Source organism: Danio rerio, chromosome 1 (genome assembly GCF_052040795.2).
Source record: "Danio rerio strain M-AB ecotype USA chromosome 1, GRCz13ab, whole genome shotgun sequence".
In the NCBI taxonomy this organism is placed as follows: domain Eukaryota; kingdom Metazoa; phylum Chordata; class Actinopteri; order Cypriniformes; family Danionidae; genus Danio; species Danio rerio.
In genome coordinates this window covers 50,242,098-50,267,043 of record NC_141021.1, presented here as the reverse complement: position 1 = coordinate 50,267,043, position 24,946 = coordinate 50,242,098, and the positions used below count along the sequence as shown (strand labels likewise).

Sequence of the window (24,946 nt, the reverse complement as noted above, 5' to 3'; positions counted from 1 at the left end):
ACTCAAATGTTGAGAAAATCTGGACTTTTTTATAGTGTGTGTATGTACTGTAATATGGGTGCCAATTTAGTAAAATTAATATGAATAGTTATATAAACACAGTCGAGTAGGCTATGATGATGATAGTCACATAAATTTTAAAAAAACAATAGAGACATAAGAACACAGAATATGTAACTGATTATTGGGTGTTTCAGCTCTCCCTAATTTAATTCTCCCTTGATTTTATTTAATTGTTATGTTGGTATTTTCTTGATGTACTTTTGAGTCACTGACAGCAATATGTGAACCACTGTCATCCCTGCATGCGTTGCCACCTGATGCGCAAATAATTTCCACAACTTCTGATTGGCTGTCTTCCCTACTGTTCATAAGCATCCAGCAGCCAAAATATGAGAGTGGATTATATAATTATGATGATAGAATATCCTGATGGCTGAGGCAGTATATTTTTGATCTAATCTGAACGCGACAGATGCGCGTTAAATCCCTGATGGAGGAAAAACTCACCAAAGCAGGATGACAAAACAAACACCCTAGGCAAAAGTTTGCTAATCAAATCTTTTTTGAGCTGACCTACTTCAAATATCGGATTTGTTTCGATTTGATTTATTGTAAATCTCCCTTTTAGTGTTTCTGTTTCTGTGTGTGCGTTTTCCCGAGGCTCAAGCACGCGTTTGTCCACCTGCAGCTTCAGCGCGTTTGGCCAGCTGGTGTGTTTTCAGACACTTCATCGAGCACAGAAAAACTTGTAGATCTGTTATCGGTTCACACTCGAGCTGTCACGGACTTAATACCAACAACAAACTAAAAGAGGGGCGATAAGGGTGAGTTATTGGAGCTTGTCGCCTGAAGTGCAGCATCTGGACACAGCAGCAGCGGTCATGGGCAACAGCGGGATCAGATCTCTGCACAGGGGACAGCAGAACAGATTTCAGAGACTTCCAAACTCACATAAAGGTCAGGAATCTATTCTATTCTCATATGCTGGAAAATGTAATTTGCCTTTATATCAAATAAACAATGTTGGATTAGCATCTGAGAGCTAACGTTAATTAAGTTGATCAACTCTTGAACATTCTCAGAACTTCGGCTATAACGTCATGCCAACGTACCTTAAAAAAGGTTATAACTCTTTTTGCAAAGTTACTATAATGTTCTCAAAACGTTAGCACAAAAAACATTTCTACGTCTTAGTTGACTTTTTATAGTTGAATGCTCTTTTAAAAACGTCACTTAATTAAAAAAACTAACGGTCATACGAAGTTTACAACATGACAATAAAATGTAATGCTAGCATTGCTAACAATGTTAGCTACTGGTTAAATCCAAAAGATGCTTATATTTAAAAGACGCTTTTAATTTTCAGAGAATATTTTGCCTTTATGAAGGGGAAATATTTCCCAGTGATGGGTTGCAGCTGTGAAGGGCATCCGCTGTGCGGTTCATTCCGCTGTGGCGACCCCTGATGAAGAAAGAAGGAAAATGAATAAATAAAGGGGAAATAGAAGTTGTTGTAAGATTGGAGGTCAGCTATGCATGCTACAAATTAATATGCATATTGATGATGCATGTGGTCCAAGATATACAATTAACAACTACCTACTCAGCTAACTAAAATAGACTTGTGATCTAAGAACGTTTTGCTAATGTTTGTATTAAGCTATGAAAACCTTTAGTTCTGCTTTTCCTTTAGATTGTCCAGATTTAAAGCAAATAGCCTACCAAAAAAGGTTTCTTAAACCAGCATAAGCTGGTTGGCCGGTTTTAGCTGGTCAACCAACCTGGTTTTAGAGGGGTTTTTGGCCATTTCCAGGCTGGGGTCCATCCATTTCCTGCCTGGTCTTAGCTGGTCAGGCTGGAAAATGACCAGCTAAAACCAGCTTGACCAACCTGGTTTAAGCTGGACATAGCTGGTTTTGGCTGGGCTCATAGCAGGGCTAGGCTGGTCAAGCTGGTTTAGCTAGTCATCTCCCAGCCTGACCAGCTAAGACCAGGCTGGAAATGGCTGGAAACCAGCCTGGAAATGGACAAAACCCCTCTAAAACCAGGCTGATCGAACAGCTAGGTTTAAGATGTTTTTTTTTTTTTCAGCAGGGTTGGTCATACAAGAAAACATTACACTTACTGTAATGGTTTGTAACCTTCTGAAATAATAAGATTTAATATTAGATAATAATAATAAGCTACCATCCAATACAACATTTTTAAAGAACAACATTCCATGAATTATGCCTACTATATGTATGGTTCAATGCTAAATGTACAGTTTTGCTAATGTTTTACAAACATCATTGAAGCCTAAACGCTGCAACTTTGAATGAACGTCTAGAATGCTCCAAGTTTTTACAATGTTTGCCATAACTTGAGAGATTTGTTTCCACAACATTAGCAAGAATGTTCTGAGAATGTTCAAAATCAGAGCAACCACACTCTGAAAAGACAAAGATTCTTGTTGGCATTTTGTTACATGGAAAACATTTAATATTCACAGAACCATTCACAGAACCAGAAGTTTCACTGCAGAACAACTAATTCAAATGTTTTATAGGGACCCAACAATAGTCAAAATTCTCTCAAAAATATTTTTTAAAGGTGCAGCTCTTTATTTTCAGGAGAAAAGAAAGTAAAACTGATTCTTTCTGGTAACTGTTGTGGGTGCTGAAGGACAGCGCTCTGATTGGGCAAAGGCTCTTCTTTCACTTGTGCTTCATTCATGGGTGAAACTGTTACTCATCATACAACACAATACTATTAATTATCACAGTCATAAAAACAACAACAATTAAACACACAGCACATCATGTTCATTAATATTACTCAGCATTTACTTAAATAAATAAACAGTGTAGCACCGATCCCTGTACAGTACAGGTGATGAGCCAATTCATAAGTTATTAGTATGGTCTGCTTTACATCTCCAGCACAGGTTGTACCAGACCCTATTCAGGTTTCAAGATATCACTTTCTCTGACCGAATGTCCTTCAGAATCAGGATTTTTATGTAAGCCACCACTTTGCCAGCCATTGAACTTTACAAGTGGTCTTGTGTAGGAGGTTTGTGGCGATCATTTTGGGAGATTCTGTTCTGTTTCTGAGCTCTTCTGATTCATGCATAAGAGAGCATCTGATTATGAAGATTATATCTACTGTGGATATAATTGCGCCCCTCATTAGGAGGAAAAAAGCCATTATATTCAAATAAAGACGTGCTAAAGAGGGCTTTAATTATGTGTCGTTGACAAGGCACTTGGATGCATTTGCTGTGGGCACTGAAGGGCCAGCTACTGTACAACAACCAAAGGGTGACACAAATGATTTAGAAGTGTAATGATTTGTAATTGATATAAAACAGAGCATGAAATTCATAAGGCATGTTCCCTTCTCTAAAGACTTTATTTTTTTCATAAATACAAGACAGCACAAAGACATACATATACATTTATTCATAAAACAGATGCTTGTGTCCAAAGCAATGTACAGTTGAGGAGGCATTCAGCGATTCCAAATAAGAGACAATGCACACAAGAAGTGCTAGTTATACTAAGTAACTTGTTAGAGCTCAGAGAATTTACTCCTAGAGTAGGTGTTTTTTAGGGCAAGAGAGAGAGAAAGTGCTTCTTGGTGGTCTTGGTTTTATTCACCGGGGTTAAGGTGCTCTCAGAAGAGATGGGTTTTTACTTGTCGTTTGCAGGATACCAGTGAATCAGCAGTTCGTTTGGGAATAGGAGGATCATTCCACCAGCATGGAACATTGAATGAAAAGGTTTTGGAAAGTGGCTTAGCAGCAAGCATCAATGATTTTATCTTGAACCAAGCTTCAACCGGTAACCAATGAAGAGAGTTAAAGAGAGGTGTTACATGGGCTCTTAAGGGCTCATTGAAGACCAGACAAGCTGCAGCATTAAATTTGTATTTATTATTTTTTTCCATAACACATACACTTGAGTGTACTAGTTTTTAGACCGTTATCATAAGCTATTTTAAAAAGCTCCAGATTTGACTTAGGTACTGACTAATCTAATGCAGATGCACAAATATATTATTGTAGAGCTTCCTATTAAAATTTAAATTTAAAATATAGATTTGTAAGGGGTGTACTTATATATACATGGTCATACAAGCATGTAGTTTGGGCTAGCTTTGGACATTGCTTTACAATGTCCTTGATGGGTGAATGGGGGAGTGTCTTTTGTCTCTCAAGGTGTGAATTGTTCATAACCATTGTCACTCACGTAGACCGCTGAGATCACCCAAATCAATCTTAACGAAATTTAATTCATTGGAATGTTTCCTTTGAATGAGAGAACAGAATAGTTTTCACATAATTGTGAAGTAAATATTTTAAACTGGTTACTCAAAAGTCTTGTTCAGGCACATTCAGTGTTTTTTTTTTAACCCTATTTCAGCTAATTTTTTTTTGTCCAAAACTTATGCATAACCATGAATAATATTTTTTTCTAAAAAAACGCAAGTATGTACATAAATTTTTCTCACATATTGTAGCACAGTTTGTGCTAAATACTAATAAAATACATGTTGCCCAGTACTATGTAATAAGTAGCTGAAATACGCACAAATGTCTGGGCATGTTAAAACATCTCAGGTGCCCCAAAATCACCTCAGACCCCTGGGGGTTAATAAATTAGAAATTACTTAATAGTAATTAGTTAGACATCATATTTAAAAATTCATTAATATATATTGAGCAATATATCACAGTGTCAGTGCGATGTGGCTGTATATCGGCACTGGTGGGAGTCGTGGATTGTGCTTTAGTGTCCCACCAGTGACGATACACAGCCACATCGCACTGCTACGAGTGTGATATTGCGTTTATACAACAGTTAGACAGCATAATCAACTGTATAAAAAAGAAAATCAAACACGGAGAAGCTAAAAACCTTTTTGTAAAAGGAACTATTCCCTACTCCTACGTCAGAACTGCAGAAACAGTTGTTCATTCACCGTCACTTTAGAGCTATATTTGAATGATTCTCTAGAGTAATGTCTAAAGTGATGACAAAACAGCTGATTTTGCTCACATTTTAAGATTATAAGGCTGAACAGCATGAAATGCCATTAGTCTACAGAGATTTCCCAGTATTTCTCTGTTTCAATTTAACTGTTGTATAAATATAAATGTCTAAGTAATAAACAATACCAAGTATGATTGCATTTTATTTTCATTTTAGATAAAGTAACAGCTGAAAATCAAACAAACAAGCAAGTTACTTTGTCTTTTATATTAAAAATGCCAGAATACATTATGCAGTCTTACAAAAAAGAAATTACACTTGTAATTTTATTACAAATTTTGTTTTGTTTCAAAAGTAATTGATCAAATAATCAAATTAATTAGCTTATTAAACAATTAAACAGTTTATTTATTTTTTCATTAAAAAGTTTTTTTAGGCTTACATAGTATGATAGACTGAGAAGAGGTTATACTTGACACGAACTAAACTAAGTATTTAATAATTTCATTTTAGATCAAATGAAAATATATTTTTTTCATCCTTGTAGCAATTTAGCAGGCAACTAAGCATAAATGCATATTATTATAAATTGCCTCAATATCTTTCAGTAACATTATATTAAACAGATTATTTATTTTCAAAATCATTTAGAATATATCAAATATAAAAAATAATTGAATATAATAGTTGAATATTCTCAAATTAATTTCTTTCATCAGCAAACACACACATTATTAAACTGTTAAAGTAAATAGTGAGGCCATTGGCTAACAAATGTCCTGATTGAGTACTTGGATTCCTCTGCTCTTGTGATGAATTATAAGGACAGGCAGAACAGACACTGGAACCCATTATCCTGTCAGACCAGATCTCCATCACTACAGAGCTGAACATGGAAACCCACTGTCCTTCACTTAGGAGATAACAGGAAGAATAGGCTCTTACAGGTCATGTATGTTTTGCATGCAAGACTACAGGTTAGAATCAAATTGTTAGTTTTAATAGCCAGATTACACTCTTGATGTTTAATGATTTACTTTTAGGAAATATAAACATACCAAGTATACACCTTGATGTCAAAATGACATAAACATATAGTATATAAAAAATGCTAATCTATTTGATGTCAAAATTTTAACGTCCATTTGACTTTCACATATTGACCCTCTTTTTACCACCAGAATAATGACACAAAAAGTATTATAAGAAAAAGTGATATTCATCTGACAGCTTTAATTCCAATGCAACGTCTTGTAATCGATTTCTGATGCATTTTTTTGACACCAATGTTAAATGCTAATTTGTTGTTATTTTGACATCAAGGTAATCAATTGACATAAAGCATGACTGCATTTTTGACATGTTTTTTATGTTGTTTTGACATCATATACACTCACTGGCCACTTTATTAGGTACACCTTACTAGTGCTAGGTTGGACCCCCTTTTGCTTTCAAAACTGCCTTAATTCTTAATTCTACTGGAAATATTCCTCAAAGATTTTGCTCCATATTGACATGATAGCCTCACGCAGTTGCTGCAGATTTGTCGGTTGCACAACCATGATGTGTATCTCCCGTTCCACCACATCCCAAAGGTGCTCTATGCATTAAGATCTGGTGACTGTGGAGGCCATTTGAGTACAGTGAACTCATTTCATGTTCAAGAAACCAGTCTGAGATAATTTATGACATAGTGCGTTATCCTGCTAAAAGTAGCCATCTGAAGATGGGTACACTGTGGTCATAAAGGGATGGACATGGTCAACAACAATACTCAGGCTGTAGCATTGACACGATGCTCAATTGGTACTAATGGGCCCAAAGTGTACCAAAAATTATCTCCCACACCAATACACCACCACCATCAACCTGAACCATTGATGAAAGGCAGGAAGGATCCATGCTTTCATGTTGTTGATGCCAAATTCTGACCCTATTATCCAAATGTTGCAGCAGAAATCAAAAGCAACGTTTTTCAAATCTTCTATTGTTCATTTTGGTGAGCCTGTGTGAATTGTAGCCTCAGTTTCCTGTTCTTAAGTTACTGGAGTGGCACCTGTGTGGTCTTCTGCTGCTGTAGCCCATCTACTTCAAGGTTGGACTTGTTGCGCATTCAGAGATGCTTTTCTGCATTCATTGGTTGTAAAGAGTGGTTATTTAAGTTACTGTTGCCTTTCTATCAGCTCAAAACAGTCTGGCCATTCTCCTCTGGCATCAACAAGGCATTTGGCACATTCTCTTTTTTTCGTACCATTCTCTGTAAACCCTAGAGACGGTTGTGCTTGAAAATCCCAGTAGATCAGCAGTTTCTGAAATGTCTAGCACCAACAACCATGCCACATCCAAAGTCACTTAAATCACCTTTCTTCCCCATTCTGATGCTCGGTTTAAACTGCAGCAGATCGTCTTGACCATGTGTACATGCTTAAATGCATTGAGTTGCTGCCATGTGATTGGTTGAGTAGAAATTTGCGTTAACGAACAGTTGGACAGGTGTACCTAGAAAAGTGGCTTCTTTTCTTGTACTTCTTTTTGTGTCATTATATTTTATATTTAAATATGCAAATGAGTAATACATTTATTAATAATAAATTGTGTATTTTTTTTACATTAGAATGAATATGCCTATGAATATTGACTGTGTCTATGAATATAAAACATTTAAAGTATAAATAGTGTATATAATCACCAAGTTATACCTGATATAAGTGCAATAACCGAAACACTTAACAGTGTATTTTGGATATTCTTTCTATTAGATGAAAAACACACACACATTTTAAACAAATACCCTAAATATACATAACAAACAGTGCATCGCCTTGCCTTAAATAACAAATTTCCTTTTCTCTAAGCTGCTTCATGCTGTTTTGTTTCTCATCATAAATGATCGGCGTAAAAATCGTTTCCATAGCAATTGACATCAGCGACATGGAGACACTATTTCTAGCCACATGACTCACCACAACATGCAGAGCTTAATCTGAATTTGATGCTTTTCTGCATATGAAGGATATCGGCAGTGAGATATGAGATGATTCATGGCTTGTGAAGGGAGAGGATGTGAAAACCAGTCCAGAAAACCTGAGGCTCCAGGGACATTTGTGTGTGCGTGTGTGTCGATGCGTCTGCAATTCTGTCATGGATGGCTGTGTACTTTTGTCAGTGTGTGATTATATATACAGGGTTATTTGGACTCAGATGTGTGGGTGAAAGAGCACATCTAAAATAGTGCAGCTCCTGTTTGAGTCGTTGGGGTTAGCAGTTCACACAAACACACATACATAAACACATACACACTCTTTGCTTTGATGCAAGATCAAATCTCACTTGATATTTTCGGACTCATTTCGACCGTGAACATGGGCTGAATTTGAACTTATACTGCTATACCAATGCATTCTGATGGCAATCCTTTTGATTTTCTGGTTAATTTGTATAAATTTGTATGATCTCATTTACATTTTAGTATGATTTGCTCGCCCCCCAATGAGGCGTAGGTTTGGGAATGTAGGTTTGGGACAATTTGCTAGCTCTGACAGTTTTGACAAAAAGCTAGCTCTCTGCTATTCTCACATGGTTGCCCACTGAGGCTAAACAGGGCTGCGCCTGGTCAGTATGGATGGGAGACCACATGGGAAATCTAGGTTGCTGCTGGAAGTGGTGTTAGTGGGCCAGCAGGGCGTGCTCAGCCTGTGGCCTGTGTGGGTCCTAATGCCCCAGTATAGTGAAGGAGGCTCTATATTACTCAGTGAGCGCCGTCTTTCGGAAAAAAGACATCAAACCGAGGTCCCGCCTCTCTTTGGACGTTAGAAATCCCAGAATGTCCTTCGAAAAGAGTAGGCGCTTAACCCCATATTTGCCCACTGGCCTCTGTCCATCATGGCCACCCAACCATCCCCATATCATAATTGGGTTCATCACTCCTCTCCACAAATCAGCTAGTGTGTGGTGTGCAGTCTGAGGCAATATGGCTGCCGTTGCATCATCCAGGTGGATGCTGCACACTGGTGGTGGATGAGGAGATTCCATCCCATGTGTAAAGCGTTTTGAGTGTTCAGAATTATTATTAAAGAATTATTACAAATTGTACGAATTTGTACAAGTTAGCCACTTTTCGGACTATGCATAAAGTAGTCGGGTGCTAATATAAACAATAGTTAATCTGTATATATTATTATTATATTTACAAAGTGATATAAAACAAGTGTTATAATTATATTTGCATGTTAATATATGCATTACTTTGTTTACAGTAACAAAGTGACAGTTGTTTACTTTTTTACAGTAATTACTAATGTGATTACTGTGGTAATATCTAAATTACATTCAACATGTTAAGTACAGGATGATGTACATCCAGCCGCATGTTATCGCAGATTACTACATGGTTGTCTGGAATGCTCTACCCTGATTGGTCAGTCGTGACATTCCAAGGTATGTTATTCCAAGATAACAACTTCTGAATAACACAGGCTCATCCGGGAATTTTTCTATTTTTTTTTACTGTTTGGCACTGTCTTTTGAATGAATAAGGGGGCGATCACACCGAACACACTTTTTGCGTTGAGAGGCGAATCTTTTGAATGGTTTACTAATAGCCATGAGCGTTTTGTGCTGCTTATGGGGCTCGAACCAGCGACCTTCTTGCTGTGAGGTGACAGCACTGCACCAATGCGTCGCCCAGTCCCATTCACTTCCATTTGTTTTTAGACATTAAAAACAGCTCGTTATGCTGCCTAATGTTGCAAACTGATATTTTCTTGTTATATTATTTAGTTTTGTCTGTAAAGTCATGCAAACACTTGTTTGTAGAGCAAATAGCTTGACCGTTTTCTGCCATTTATTATTCCTAGTCATTTCTCCCATAGGCAACTGAATCGGAAGTTCTAAAACAATCACGAAAATGGGCACACTTCTGAATTGTAAAATAAGGTTAATACAGTACTTTTATTGTGTTTTTATATTCGCTGATGCATGAGTTTATAAAAAAAATAATAATTACTTGCAAATCTGAATTCAGAGAGAAAAAAAAGTGGAATTACAAAACAATAACTATATAAAAATATAAACAAAATATTGCGAAAAGAATGTTGGAATTGCGAGAAAAAAGTTACAAAGGTCAGAATTTTAATATGTCGAAATTGTACGATTTAAATGTAAATTCACTCACTGCGTGTTGTATTCATAACCATGTGATTCAAATTAAAACCTGGAACACAGAAGGGATCGTCAGGGGGATTACAATACAGATTGCTTTTTTAACATCACAACGTCGTATAAACACACACATATTTGCACAGAGAATATGAACACACTACAGACATAAAAAAGCCAAGATATTAACAGATGAAGTTTCCTATTGAGAACATTTTACTTCTGGTACATTAGAACTAACATGGTGAGTCCAAAAATAGTATGGTAAACATTTTACTTGCATTTATGCTTTCCATGTACAGTATGTACAGTAAAGGGACATTTATACAGTTCATTTAATGGTTTCATTTAACAGCAAAATAAACATCCCATTTTGTAATGAGATAAAATAATGATTAGGAAAAAACAAATAAACTTTCCTCAACAGCTAAATTGAAATAATATATATATATATATAATATATATATATATATATATATATATATATATATATATATATATATATATATATATATATATATTCATTTAGCTTATTTCTACATATTGTTCACTTCCATTTGGGTCAAATAAAAAATGTTAAGATATTCACTGCTAGATGAAGTTTTCCATTGGGACCAAGAGTTTAGTTCCGGTACATTTGAAATCAGTTTTGAACATGGCGGGACCAAAAAGGGAGAAAAAATAAAAAGGTCTTCTCTGCTGTGAAGTGAATGAATAATGGTTCACGGCTCATTTCTGACAGCTGCCTGATACGCCTCAGACAAATTAAAAAGGTCAGGCTCACGGAGAGTTGTTAATAGCTCAAAGACTTTTTGAAAAGGTGCACACAATTGCCTGTAATGTGAAGTGAACTCCAGTGTTAGGCAATTTATCTGATCGGAGCTCTGAAAGCTGAATGCAGTTTATCTCAAAGGGAAAGATCACTCCAAAATCAAACATTTGGCCATCAAAATGTTTCAAAATTCACTCCACTTTCTCAAAAGAATCAATTTAGAAGAAAACAACAATGGATACAATTGAAAAAGGAGATGTAACGGCATGAAAATTTCATGTCATGATTATGGTGACCAAAATAATCACCATAAATATGACTATCAAGATGTACTGTTTGTCACACAGACACTTATTTAGTTACTTACTAAGTTTTGTATCCGAAAATCAACAAACAAAAACGACTAAAATTTGCAGCTTTATGCAATTCTATGATAGACAACATTAAAACTCCCTTCCCGGACGAGCCCCCACATGTAACCCACCATTTCTACTGCACCCAACCCGGTCTAAGCTGGGATCAAACCGGCGATTCTTTGCATGTGATTCGGTTGCTTTAACAAGGAGACTAAAGACCATGGCCTCTTGCGTCTGACGCTAGAGCACCTTTTGAGGTCAGAGGAGTGAGGTTTCACCTGCATTTTACTTCACTAGCTGGCCTCCATTACACTCACGCCACTAAACCTTACTCCCATCTCAGACGAGCCCCCACGTGTAACCTACCAGTTCTACTGCACTCAACCCAGTCTAAGCTGGGATCAAACCAGCGATTCTTTGCATGGGAGTCGGTTGCTTTATCAAGGAGACTAAAGACTATGACTACTCTAGCATGTAACTCACCTGTCCTACTGCACCCAACCTGGCAAAACACACAACTTACAATTGTACATTATTACTGTTATTTTGTTAATAACATTTACAAAACTGGAGATCGTGTTTTTTAACTTAAAAGTTTTTAACGTGTTTTTTTCGACTTAATAGTTGGAATTGCAAGAAATATTCACATTTCTGAAAAGGATTTCTGAGAAAAAAAGTCAGAACTGAAAGATGTAAACTGTAAAATTTGTGAAATCATTTAATTACGAATTGTATTATTTGTAATGAATCATTGTAATGAATTGTCAGGAAAAAGTTTGAAATGTTAAGAAATATTCTCTGATTATGTACTTGGAATTTTGAGAAAATTAAAACTTTTAAGCAATAAACTAAATTAAAAGCAGTAAAACTAAGAAACAAAATCATAATTCTGAAAACAAACTTTGAATTTTGTAATATTACTTTGTAATATTAAATATGAACTGTCAGAATTCTGAATTTACATCTCACAATTCTTCTTTTTCTTTCTGCTAATTTTATGTTTCCACGAAACATTTCTGTGATGAATTTCCAGATATAAACTCTCTGTGAACTGCACGCTCCAAGTCGTTTCGTTAAAGAATAACTCAGCAGGTATTCCTGAATAAATTCTCATCTAAGAACAAGGTGATTTTCCTCCAAATGAAAACAGCCCACAGATCTATTGGCAGCACTGAACAATTAATCAGCAGACCTGATTGTGGAGACCAAGGCCTTCGATGGGAACATTTAACATTTCCATGAAGCTCTTGAGCTGAAAACAAACACATGTCTAACCTGACTCTGACTGTGTCCAAAACTGCCCTCATCACAGTTTGAGTCTCATTATAGGGAAATGATGTTTTCTTAGCCATTACGATGCATTGCAGACACTACAAAACTGAGAGTTCAGCTTTCATTAAAAGTGGAGAAATGTTTGATATATGGCACTATACATGCAATTTTAGTAATTTATTTTAGGGCAGATATTCTAATAACAAAAACATGTGTTTAATTCACTGATTTAAAAAAAGGTCTTTTAATAAAATATATTATTTACAAATATTTTTTAATTAATAATTTAAACTCTATATCTATATGATAATATAGTAATATGAAGATATTAGATTTATATTTCATAAAAAAAATATATAGTAAAAGACATAAGAATAATTTATCTTTATACATTTACAGTTGAAGTCAGATTTATCAGCCCCCTTAGATTTTTTTTTTCAATATTTCCCAAATGATGTTTAACAAAGCAAGGACATTTTCACAGTATGTCTAATAATATTTTTTTCTTCTAGAGAAAGTCTTAATTAAATTAAAAAAGTTTTAAATTTTTTTAAGAACCACTTTAAGGTTAAAATTATTAGCCCCTTTAAGCTATTTTTTTATTAAACTAGTTAAGCCTTTAAATGTTTCTTTAAGCTGTATATAATTGTCTTGAAAAATATCTAGTCAAATATTATTTACTCTCATCATGGCAAAGATAAAATAAATCAGTTATTAGAAATGTGTTATTAAAACTATTATGTTTAGCAATGTATTGAATAAATCTTCTCTTCATTAAACAGAAATTGGGGAAAAAAATAAAGAGAGGGCTAATAATTCAGGGGGGCTAATAATTCTGACTTTAACTGTATATATATACACATACACTACTGGCCCGTTTCCCTTGAGTGGTATGGTACAATACGATACGGTTTGGTACGCTTTTTTTAGTTTCATGGCTGTTTCCACTGTTAAAAGGTACCTAAAAACAAACCGTACTGTAACACTTTTTGGATACCCTTTTAAAAAGGGTACCTTGCACAACAAAAGAGTACCAATAAGTAGAGCTAGATGCGCACCTGAATGCTATTGTTTTGAAGAGATACCCTACTTGCTCATGAGAATTAAAACAAAGGAGCCACCATTTTTAAAAACACAGCCGAGACAATACCCTGTAGTAGTATATGCATGTAATAATGAGCCATAGTCAACCTGAGCTCAAACAAGCCCTGTCGTCGTCTTGATGAACAGCTACAAAGCCAAGCAGAAGAGCAGAATCTACCCTGTTCCTACCCTGTTTTTTACAAGGCGTCTAAAGCGCGAGCGGTTTCGCTCTCTCTTGATAGCTCGGCAGGTGTCTGTATTTGAAATAACCAACTTCTTGAGCTGATGATAATAACGTGCGCGTGGTTATTGAAGTGCTTCTGACATTCAATCTTTTCAGAAATGGACAAACGTGAAACTAACACGCGAAAAAACAAAGGAGTAGCTGGAAAAAACAAAGAAGCAAATGATTCTTTCAGCAACCTAATACATAAACAAACTGCCATGTTTAACTATTACCATCGCCTTTTGGACTAATATGAACTCGGAATGATGAAATAACTTTCTAACAAGAGGTTACATGAGCTGGTAAAAATTAAAGGTACAGATGAGAGGTTTGCACTGACTGTATTTTGCATGTTGTTTTTGAACGCAATTAAGGACTAAATGTATCCTGTGTGTAGTTTTTTGTCATTGGTAACATCGGCTGTATGTGTTCATATAGGTGGAATTTATTTATTTATTTTATATAATTGCAGACGTTACAGTAGGCTATTTTTCACACTTCATTGATCTGCAGTTATATTCAAATCATGTTCATAGAAAGGTTAGTAATAAACATTTATACACAAGTATTTGTATAAACTGTTTTGTGAGAAAAGCTTCTCATACAGCTTTACTTTGACATTTCCTCGAGCAAGAATGACATCTTGCCCACCAAAAGAGTACCATTGGTACCTTCTTGGCATTGGAAATGCAAGCCTGATAAAGATGACCCGTACCGACCTGTACCGTACCGCTCTGTTTCACTCACTGGAAACAGGACATACTTGACAAAAGTCTTGTCGCCTATCCAAGTTTTAGCAACAGCAAAAAATAACTTGACTTCTAGTTGATCATTTGGTATCAGTAGTGGCTTAAAGGCAAAGGCCTCTAGATTGCGTTTGTTTTACCAAAATAAAATATGATCATGCCTTGACTTTTAATGATTTAACTTAGACAAAAGTATTGTAATTTAACAGATAAAATGTACAGTATAGGACAAATTTATGATCCAGTGGAAAAGGAATTAATGTTGTGTTTGACTCCCTTGAGCTTGGACAACTGCATCCATACATCTCTGCAATGACTCAAATAATCAATAAAGTCATCTGGAATGTCAAAGAGAGCGTTCTTGCAGGACTTCCAGAGTTCATCAAGATTCTTTGGATTCATCAGCAGTGCCTCCTCTTTCAAACATGCTTAATAATGTTCATAACTGGTGACTGGGCTGGCCAATCCTGGAGCATCTTGACAATCCTGGAGCATCTTCTTTGCTTTCAGGAACTTTAATGAAGAGGCTGAAGTATGAGAAGGAGTGCCATCTTGATGAAGAATTTGTCCTCTCCTGTGGTTTGTAATGTTCCAAAAGGTCTTCTGCAGTATTTGTGATGATTGAGATGCAGTTCAACAGAGGATTCATCTGAAACATCTACCCTCTGCCACTTTTCCAAATGATCAACTAGAAGTCAACTTATTATTTGTTGCTCTCACAACTGGGATCGACGACAAGACTATTGTCAGGTAGTGTATATATAAACGAATAATATGCAAATGTAAATATTTTGGTTTAGTTTTTGTAGTATTTTATATATTTCTATTGACAGCGAGCACACACACATTATGCAAATACAAGCATTCATTTTGGAATGCGATCCATCATGACTGATCATTTGACAGCCCTATTAAAAATCAATAATAATAACAAAAGTAATATCATGGTCAGGCTTGGCAAATCCACATCAATAAAAGGCAGTCTGTGCGCCTGCTGTAAAACTGAAAGTGCACCATGTGCAGTAGTCACACCAGGGGTTTATAGTATATTTCTGTCCTTACAGCAATTACATAACGCAGTTCATCCTCCATTACTCTTGTCATTACCTCACAGAAACCCAGAAAGAGTAAGAGAATAGGCCTGAGTTGCACAGCTAGTGATGATATAAAAGCTCTGAGGTCACTGAGGTGCCCTGAAAGAAAAAGTGTTCAAAAAGAGCCTCTGAATAGAAGTCATCTGATTAAGCCTTTTCAACTAATGTTACATAAACAGTCAGGAAGAATATCTTGTGACTGGGCCTTTACTCAAGTGCATCATGTCTGTGTCAGTCTATAGTTTATTGTGTTTACATGGTGCCCATATTGATACACTGAGCTGCATTCATCAAACAAGAGCATAGCAAATTTCTGTGTAAATCGCTCAAATCCATTTGCAAATTTCGCTCACAAATGGATTTACAAATCCACTTTATATGTGCAAATAAGTTCAATTGGATGTTTGTCGATTAAAAAATTGTTTGATGTAAAAGTATTACTTTATTACTTCAATTGTATTTTATTCAAGAATAAGATCAATATGTACATGAGTGGCAGTTTAATATGGCTGTAAATATTTAGCATAATGTAGAGAATTATTTCTTAGTGATGACAATATAAAGAGGATCTTACTGATGTCTTTATTCAAGATTCTAATGCTGAATGGCATAAAATAATGTCAATATATTAACAAATTCTGTCTGTTTTACTGTAATATTTGCGAGCAGTGCATTTGAGTCACTATAATTCCATCCACTTAATTTTATGCAAATTTATGTGCACATATCTCATAAAAACCCTTAATAGAAAGAGCAAAATGTGTATAAAGTTTGAAAATGCTCATAAAAAATGTATGTGCACAACTGAATAGGATAAACATGTTTAAAATTAGCGTAAACTATCAAATAAAACAAATTTTAACAAAAAAAGTTCCAGTTTGAGCATCAAAAAAAGTCATGTGATTACAAAAATCCAAAACCTCCAAAAATCACCACGTATTCACTGTGTTTTGTCTTTGACTTAAGTAATTTATTATATAGGAAAAAACCTCGCATAACTTCTCCAACCACAGCACATTTCATTTTTATGTTCATTTCGGCCCATGGTCTAACAGGGTTGTGCTAATTTTTTAATGAGTTATGAGTTAACCAATCAGAGTCTCATGTCTCATTCCCAGTTGGTCGCTCCATGGCACGTTTGCTATTTACATGGTGACTTTGTAAGTGGAAAAACTGAACGCTTCACTAGCGAGAAAACAGTTAAACTGACCATCTGCAGCGCGAGGATATCTCCTCCATGCTGCCTCTTGACTTTATCTTTACTTTACTTTCACTCTTTACTCCTTTACTTTTGTAGATAAGGAAACAGTGTTTACACACTCCACTGAAGACATCCATTAGCCAACATATTTTATTTAGTTTGTTATGCGCAAAGATTTGTTTCAAAACTAGGGTTGTAACGGTATGAATTTTTTACGGTATGATAATCGTCTAAAACAATACCACGGTTTGACGGTATACGGTATTAAATAGTAATTCTCATAGCAAAGACCCTGAAAAGAATAAGAACACAATGTCTGGCTGAACAAAGGTTTTATTTCAACAAACTTTTGAAAGAACCATTTTAATAGAACTATAGAAGTCTTTTATAAAAATAAACTGAAAAATCTCCCATTTTAATAAATTAAATTAGAAGGAATAAACAAGCAAGGTCTTTTAAGATTAGACAAAAATAAACTTAAACTGTCCTTCCTTATAAGCAGGATAAATGGGAGACCAAAAGTGCAATGCCAAGTTTATGGCTGTAAACATGTATTTAAAGCGTTGTTTTTTTTCAGTCTAGGTTGTGATGAAGAAATGTAAGCATGTTGAGATTTTCAGGACTTAATCTTGACCGCTGAGGTGAGAGAATGTGTCCACTTGTACTGAACATCCTCTCTGAAGGCACACTTGTGGCAGGGATACAAAGACACTTTCAGGCAAACATTTATTTAGGCCCGAACTACAAAACAAAATGTAAAACAATTTTAGTATCAGTTTTGCTTAAGTTGCACACTAGTGTTGTAGGAGAGGGGCAATAGAATATTTACTGGATAAAGTCCATAGCGAAGTGTATTGTGGGTAGTGTAGTTCAACACGCATGCTGGATTATGTGAGCTCGCTGTGTTCGGCTATGTTTAATGTTCACTCGAGTTATTCCTACCGGGAGCTGTTTGCACTGTGAATCTGACAACACGAAAATAAGTAAAAGAATGGCATGCATTGGTTACTTTTGTCCGTCTCATCATCTGCACGAGCAGGAATTAACGAGCTGTTATTCTGCCGCTGGACATCACTGAAGCGGAGAAAGAAAGTAACACTAGTTTGATCATGTATAAATATCATTATAACTTTATTCTATAAATATGATTATGACTAGGTCTACAGCAACTTGATAATCAAGAAACAAATCACATGATATCACAGGCGATTGTCTTCTGACTGTAGACACTTCTCATATAAGTTAGCTTGAGAAGCATACAGTACTATTTGATCTATAAAATTTGTAAAATAAACATTTGCAGGTTAAAGAAACAGCATAGGAGGGGCCTTGGTACAGATGAAAAGTTTAAAAAGTGTATTTGTATACAGAGAGACATGGGTAACTAGATAGAATAGACAGAGATAGGTTGATCTTTGCAGCAGCTGCCGAAGAGCTGCGCGCTGCAGACGCAGCTGGTGTGAAAGGCAAACGCCTGCTTGCTGCTTCTGCTCGACATACGCTCTGCTCACGCGCCGCTGACGCTTGCGGTGTGAAACAGGCGTTATACTGTACACGCACTGCGTCATGGAAAATATACACTTAACTTACCTTTATCTGCACGGAGGGATGGTGTTCGCGAATGTGAGCGAACATGTTTGATGTATTGCCTCCTTTTTGCGGCTACTCTGCGCCCACATTTTTTACAAATCGGATAGCCGTCCTCTAAAACAATCCCTCGTTCATTTTTTTTGTATCCGAAGTACTCCCATACTACAGATTTTAACTTTTTTTTCGGCGGGGGATGGAGGTCAGACGAAAAAGCCTCCGGCTCTGCTATTATCTCTGCTGCATGTGCACGGGAGTGTAGGTGCGCAAGTTCAGAGCGTGACCCGCCAAGCGGAAAAAAAAGTTGCGCAAGTGATTTTTTAAATCTTATGTTAAAACCGTTGATATGCAATTGTTCATGGTATGATAATCGTGCACGTTCAAATCGTGGTAGATCATCATACCGGTATATTGTTACAACCCATGAGTCCACAAAGTGGCGCAAATGGATTTGCTATTCAAACAAGGTGGCGCAACATGTGAAAATTTGTGTTGTGCTGGTCTGAAAATAGCAACAAATCGCGCCTTGCACATCTTGCACCTTTACTGCGCAGGGTGTATGATAGGGCCTGTATCCTTTCATTCATTTTCTTGTCGGCTTAGTCCCTTTATCAATCCAGGGTCGCCACAGCGGAATGAACCGCCAACCTATTCAGCAAGTTTTTACGCAGCGGATGCCCTTCCAGCCGCAACCCATCTCTGGGAAAATAGGGCCTGTAGTGTTTATCTATTTGCAATGTTTCTTAACTTGCAATGTGTTTGAGTTCTCTTGGCCACTGTAAATATCAGAAAGCTTAAACTATAATGTACTCACCTAAAACTATTAAAAACACATGGTCTGACACAATGACAAAAGTATTTGCCAAACGTAAGCACATTCAGTCCTCCACCATGATACTGTTAATGAGGAATCACAATCACAGAAGTCTCTTTGATTACCAATGGTCAATTTGTGGTCAGAATAGCTGTGTTTTGGAGCAGATATTATATGTATGTATGTATGTATGTACAGTATGTACTGTATAAATAACAGGTGTGGCCACACAGGACTGTATTTGCTGAGCTCATGACAGCAAAGTGTGAATCACACAAAGCGTTTTGTTCTTTGACATGACTGATTGATTCTTTGTGATCTTTTTAAGATAAAAGGCACCGCACTGTATATCATTTACATAAACAGCACATAACCGCACACATGCCGAAACATATACACACACAGGTTGGAAGTGCCTCTTAGTGTTTGCGTTGTTTTTATTATGGGTGTGGTGTGATCATGCCTTTATTAACTTGTCAGTTAAACGTTTCTAAGGTTGCGTAAAAAGCAAAACAACCTGTTCATGTGACATGTCGGTTAGAGATGATCCTATTAGTACTTTCCCATCATAAAACAGACCTGTAACATCTGCAGCTCTTGGAAGCAGTACACTATTCCTATATTTACTTCCGCTTTGTCAACAGTCAAGCCCAGTCGGTTTTATTTGTGTAGTTTTTTCACAATGCATATCATTTTAAAGCAAACAGCCTAAGATAAAGTCTACAGTTATTGTTTAACTGGAAAGCAAAAAAGAAAGAAAGAGAAGGAAGGAAGAAAGAAAGAAAGAAAGAAAGAAAGAAAGAAAGAAAGAGAAGGAAGGAAGAAAGAAAGAAATGAAGAAGTGTACCATTTACTTATCCTAAAGTGTTTCCAAACCTTCAACAGTTTCTTAATTTTGTTAAAAGCAAAAGAAGATTGGAAAGTTTGAAAAAGTGCTGACTTTCATTCTTATAAAGTATATATATACACACTCACCGGCCACTTTATTAGGTACTAGTACTAGTACTGGGTTGGACCCCGTTTGTCTTTAAAACTGCCTTAATCATTCATGGCATAGATTCAACAAGGTATTGGAAATATTCCTCAGAGATTTTGGTCCATATTTTTGAGGCCAAATTCTGACACTCATGCCAGTAAAGAATCTTATATTTTTTAGAAAGTGCGATGATTTACTTATATATTTTTCCTAAACAATTTACCAAGATTTTATTACATAATTATTATAGGTTTTTGTATATGGGTCGTTGATAAAGAAAATGATCTCAGAGCAGATCAAAGTCCACCTATGTCATATATTATTTATGTGAGTGCTGTTTCAAAACCGACAAGCACAAGGAAAGACTAGACACTAAATAAAGGAAAATGTAAATTAAGATAAAAGAACAAGAAAAGAACAGAGAAAATAGACTTAGAAACAAAGACAAATGCAGTTTTGATCCAGACAGATTAAAAATGAAGACAAATGGCTGAATTCATTCACAGGTTGTAGCAGAGTTTGCAGCTTTAGGCTCAAAACACATGGGGCAAGTACAAGTGTAAATTCTTCTGGCTTTACAAGCTCTATTTAACATGCTGATTTCTGAAAGGTGTCTGAACGCAATGCAAATGTGTTAGCATTGCTGCAAAAGACACTAAAACATTTCTAGGGATTCTTACCATTTTTTAAATCAGTGACAACATTTGGAGAAGAATGAGATCACTAAAAAATCACTTTAAACTATAAAATACTTGCTAAATTATTTATTTACCATGATACTTTCTTTACCAAAGTGCTCATTATTAACACATTAAATTAGTGCAGTGTTTGCTTTATTTATTTATTTATTTATTTATTCCTTAGCCCTTAAGAGTCCTTAACTAAGTGTTAGTAGGAAAATGTCTGGTGCAAATGGAAATGAAAGAATGTGTTTCTTAAAGGTTGTTTGTCAAACCCATCCTGAATGATTGATTGATTAAACTGATTTGATGATTGATCAATTGAACTAATTAAAAGACTAGATTAATTGAGAAATCACTGACTGATCGAATGTTTGATTGAATGAATGAATAATTGATTGCGCAAATAAATGATTGACTTAATCAAGGAACGAAAGAACGATTGAACTGACAAACAATTAATTAATTAATTTATTTCTAATTAATTATTATACTATTAATTGAACAACAGATTGATCGATTGATGGATTGAATTGTTGGTTGTTTGATTAAAAGATTGGTTGGTTGATTAAATGGTTGATTGATTGATTGATTGATTAATTGACTGAACGATTGGTTAAACTATTAGTTGATTAGTTGATTGATTGATTGATTGATAGAAATTAACTTGTAATTTAAAGAATAATGAACAATTGATTTATTGAATAAACGACTAACTTAACGAATGGTTGATAGAATTAACAAGTGATTGGTTGATTAAACAACTAATCTAACAAACAAACAATTTATTGAACAAATGTAGTGATTGAACCAATGACTGAATGACTGACCAAGGAACGAACTAACAAACAAACATTGGTTTGATTGATTCATTGAACGATGATTGATTAATTAATTGGCTGATTGGTTAAACTATTGGTTGGTTAGTTGATTGCATGATTGACTAATTGATTCAGTGATTGATTGATTGAAATTAAATGATAGTTGAATGACTAATTAAACGATTGATTGAGAGAAAGACTGACTGAACAAACGTTTGATTGAATGAATTAACAATTGATTGATTAAACAAAAAACTGGTTGAACAAACGAACGATTGAGTGAACAAACAAATGAGTGATTGAACTAATGAATGATTCATTAAATTATGAACCGAGGAACGATCAAACAAATGAACAAACGTTGGATTTATTGACCGATTCATTGAGCGATTGATTGAACTAATAATTGAACAAATGATTGAACGATTTATTAAAAGGTTGGTTGTTTGATTAAATGACTAAATGATTAAACGATTGATCGATCAATCGATCGATTGATTGATTGATTGAACCATTGGTTGGTTAGTTGATTGGTTGAACAATTGATTAAAGTAGTAATTGAATGAATGATAAAACAATTGGTTGATTGAATGATTGATTGATTAATTTATTGAATGATTGATTGATTGATTGATTGATTGATTGATTGAGTTAAAAACAACATGAGTCAAACATAACGGATTTTCAGTACGTACTGTAGCTAGTATTTTAGTTTGAACAAAACTCATAAGACTTCTAACTCCTTTAGTCAAAAGTGAAAACCCTACTGTAAAAATATTCTCAAGAGTATCTAACACTTTGATAAATTCCACCAAAAGCACTACAGTTTTGTTATAATAAATGAGCCTTGCACTCTGCTGGCAAACATCCGTCCATACTGTAGAGCTCTTCTTTACAAACAGGCAAAGTTACATTTTTGGCCTGTGAAAGCGCTTGTTCCAGTCAGGGGGGGTCAAAGCAGTGCCTGTTTTAAGTGCTCTTTAATCATATTGTCAGGTTCCTCAGTTGAGCCAGTTCCCAATGTTACTCATAGCCATGGATTCACAAATATAAACCCATGCATCATCCGTCTGGACCCAGACTCAAAGGAATGAACAAAGATCGCTCTGTCTCCGTATGGATAATTATAGATTTCAAAACACAAAGTTTGTAGAAGGTCCAGCAAAACTGGGGATCAAGATGTTTCTCCTTTAGCTTAGCGTTTGTTGTGTACAGCTGTGCACTAATGCCTAGCCCCCGAACATAAAGCTTAAGATAAGCATTGCAATAGCTTTTTTTACTCTTAGCTGTCCAGTTGTTTTTCTTAAAAGGCCTATTCTATTTATGGTGCATGGGTTTTGTGTGTGTGCATTATTTTTGTGATTTTAGGAGTAATGTAAAGCATGTATACTTCTGTAAAAACAATGCAACGTACTTATTCCCACCTCTTATTTTGTTAAATATATTAAATGATTAAAAAATACTTGCAGAAGAATGGGTAAAACCCACATTTGTTGGTAGCAATACTTATTAATTCATATTATGGGTCACATTGTGGCAAAAAAGTGATTAAGAACCAATGAACAACTGATTGAACCAAGTAACGATTGAATGAACAAACAAACAATAGATTGATTGACTGATTGATTCATTGAACAATCATTCATTCATTCATTTTCTTTTCGGCTTAGTCCCTTTATTAATCTGGGGTCGCCACAGCGGAATGAACCGCCAACTTATCCAGCAAGTTTTTACGCAGTAGATGCCCTTCCAGCCGCAACCCATCTCTGGGAAACATCCACACACACACTCATTAACTACGGACAATTTAGCCTACCCAATTCACCTGTACCGCATGTCTTTAGACTGTGGGGGAAACCGGAGCACCCGGAGGAAACCCACACGAAGGCAGGGAAAACATGCAAACTCCACACAGAAACGCCAACTGAGCCGAGGTTCGAACCAGCGACCCAGCGACCTTCTTGCTGTGAGGCGACAGCACTACCTACTGCGCCACTGCCTCACCTCATTGAACAATTGAAAAACTAATTAAACGATTGAATGATTGAACAGATTGTTTGATTAAACAGTTAGTTGATTGATTGATTGAACAATTTATTAAACTGGTAATTACATGACTTAACAACTGATTGCTTGTTTGATTGATTGATTGATTGATTGATTGAACAATTGATTGACCATTTGGTTGAACTATTGATCGGTTAGTTGATTTATTGAACAATCGATTAAACTAAAAATTAAATGACAGAACAATTGATTGTTTGACTGGTTGGTTGATTGATTGATTGATTGATTGATTGATTGTTTGCACAATTGATTAAACTATTGATTGGTTAGTTGATTGATTGATTGATTGCACAATTGATTAAACTATCGATTGATTGATTGATTGATTGATTGATTGATTGATTGATTGATTGATTGATTGATTGATTGATTGATTGATTAAACTAGTAATTAAATGACTGAACAACTGACTGGTTGCTTGCTCGCTTGCTTGCTTGCTTGATTGATTGCTTGATTGATTGATTGATTGATTGATTGATTGATTGATTGATTGATTGATTGATTGATTGATTGATTGATTGATTGATTGATTGATTGATTGATTGATTGATTGATTGATTGATTGATTGATTGATTGATTGATTAAAACAACATTTGAGTCAAAAATGAAAACGGGTTTTCAGTATGTACTTTACCGTTTCGTTTGTATATTTCAGTTCAAACATAACCTTCTAGCTCCTTTAGTCAAATGCTTATCTTAAGCTTTAGGATTGAGGACTAGGCATTAATGCACAGCGGTTCACAACAAACGATTAATAAATTAAAACTTGCACAGCTCCTTTGAAGAGTATTATCTAAGTAGTGTGAGTGGAAAGAACATTCCATTCAATCATTTTGAATATGTAATCAGAACATTGTGTCATTATCGAACACTGTTCTGAACAAATTCTGAGAACGCAGTCCCTTCGGAGCAAATGTTAATAACATCATATTCCTTTCAACATTACGAGAATGCATATTAAATATTAATTATCTAATAAGAATTGTCCAATATAATATTTTGCCCTAACATTTAGAACATGTAACGTCATGGGGATGTTCCGTTTTATACTTTATACATTATAAAAAATTTCAGAGAGATCTGAAGTATGTGCAAAATATATGTATCTATGCAA

General features: G+C 35.4%; 1 protein-coding gene across 1 annotated transcript in view; it reads left to right on the top strand.

Annotated features, from left to right (window-relative positions):
- The first annotated feature begins 413 nt into the window (after positions 1-413).
- Positions 414-24,946, top strand: part of neurl1aa (neuralized E3 ubiquitin protein ligase 1Aa) — a 128,691-nt gene continuing 104,158 nt past the window's right edge. The window contains exon 1 of the mRNA XM_087236044.1: positions 414-960. Within this exon, the coding sequence (XP_087092170.1) occupies positions 885-960 (76 nt within the window). The 5' untranslated portion in view covers positions 414-884. The remainder of the gene's footprint in view (positions 961-24,946) is intronic.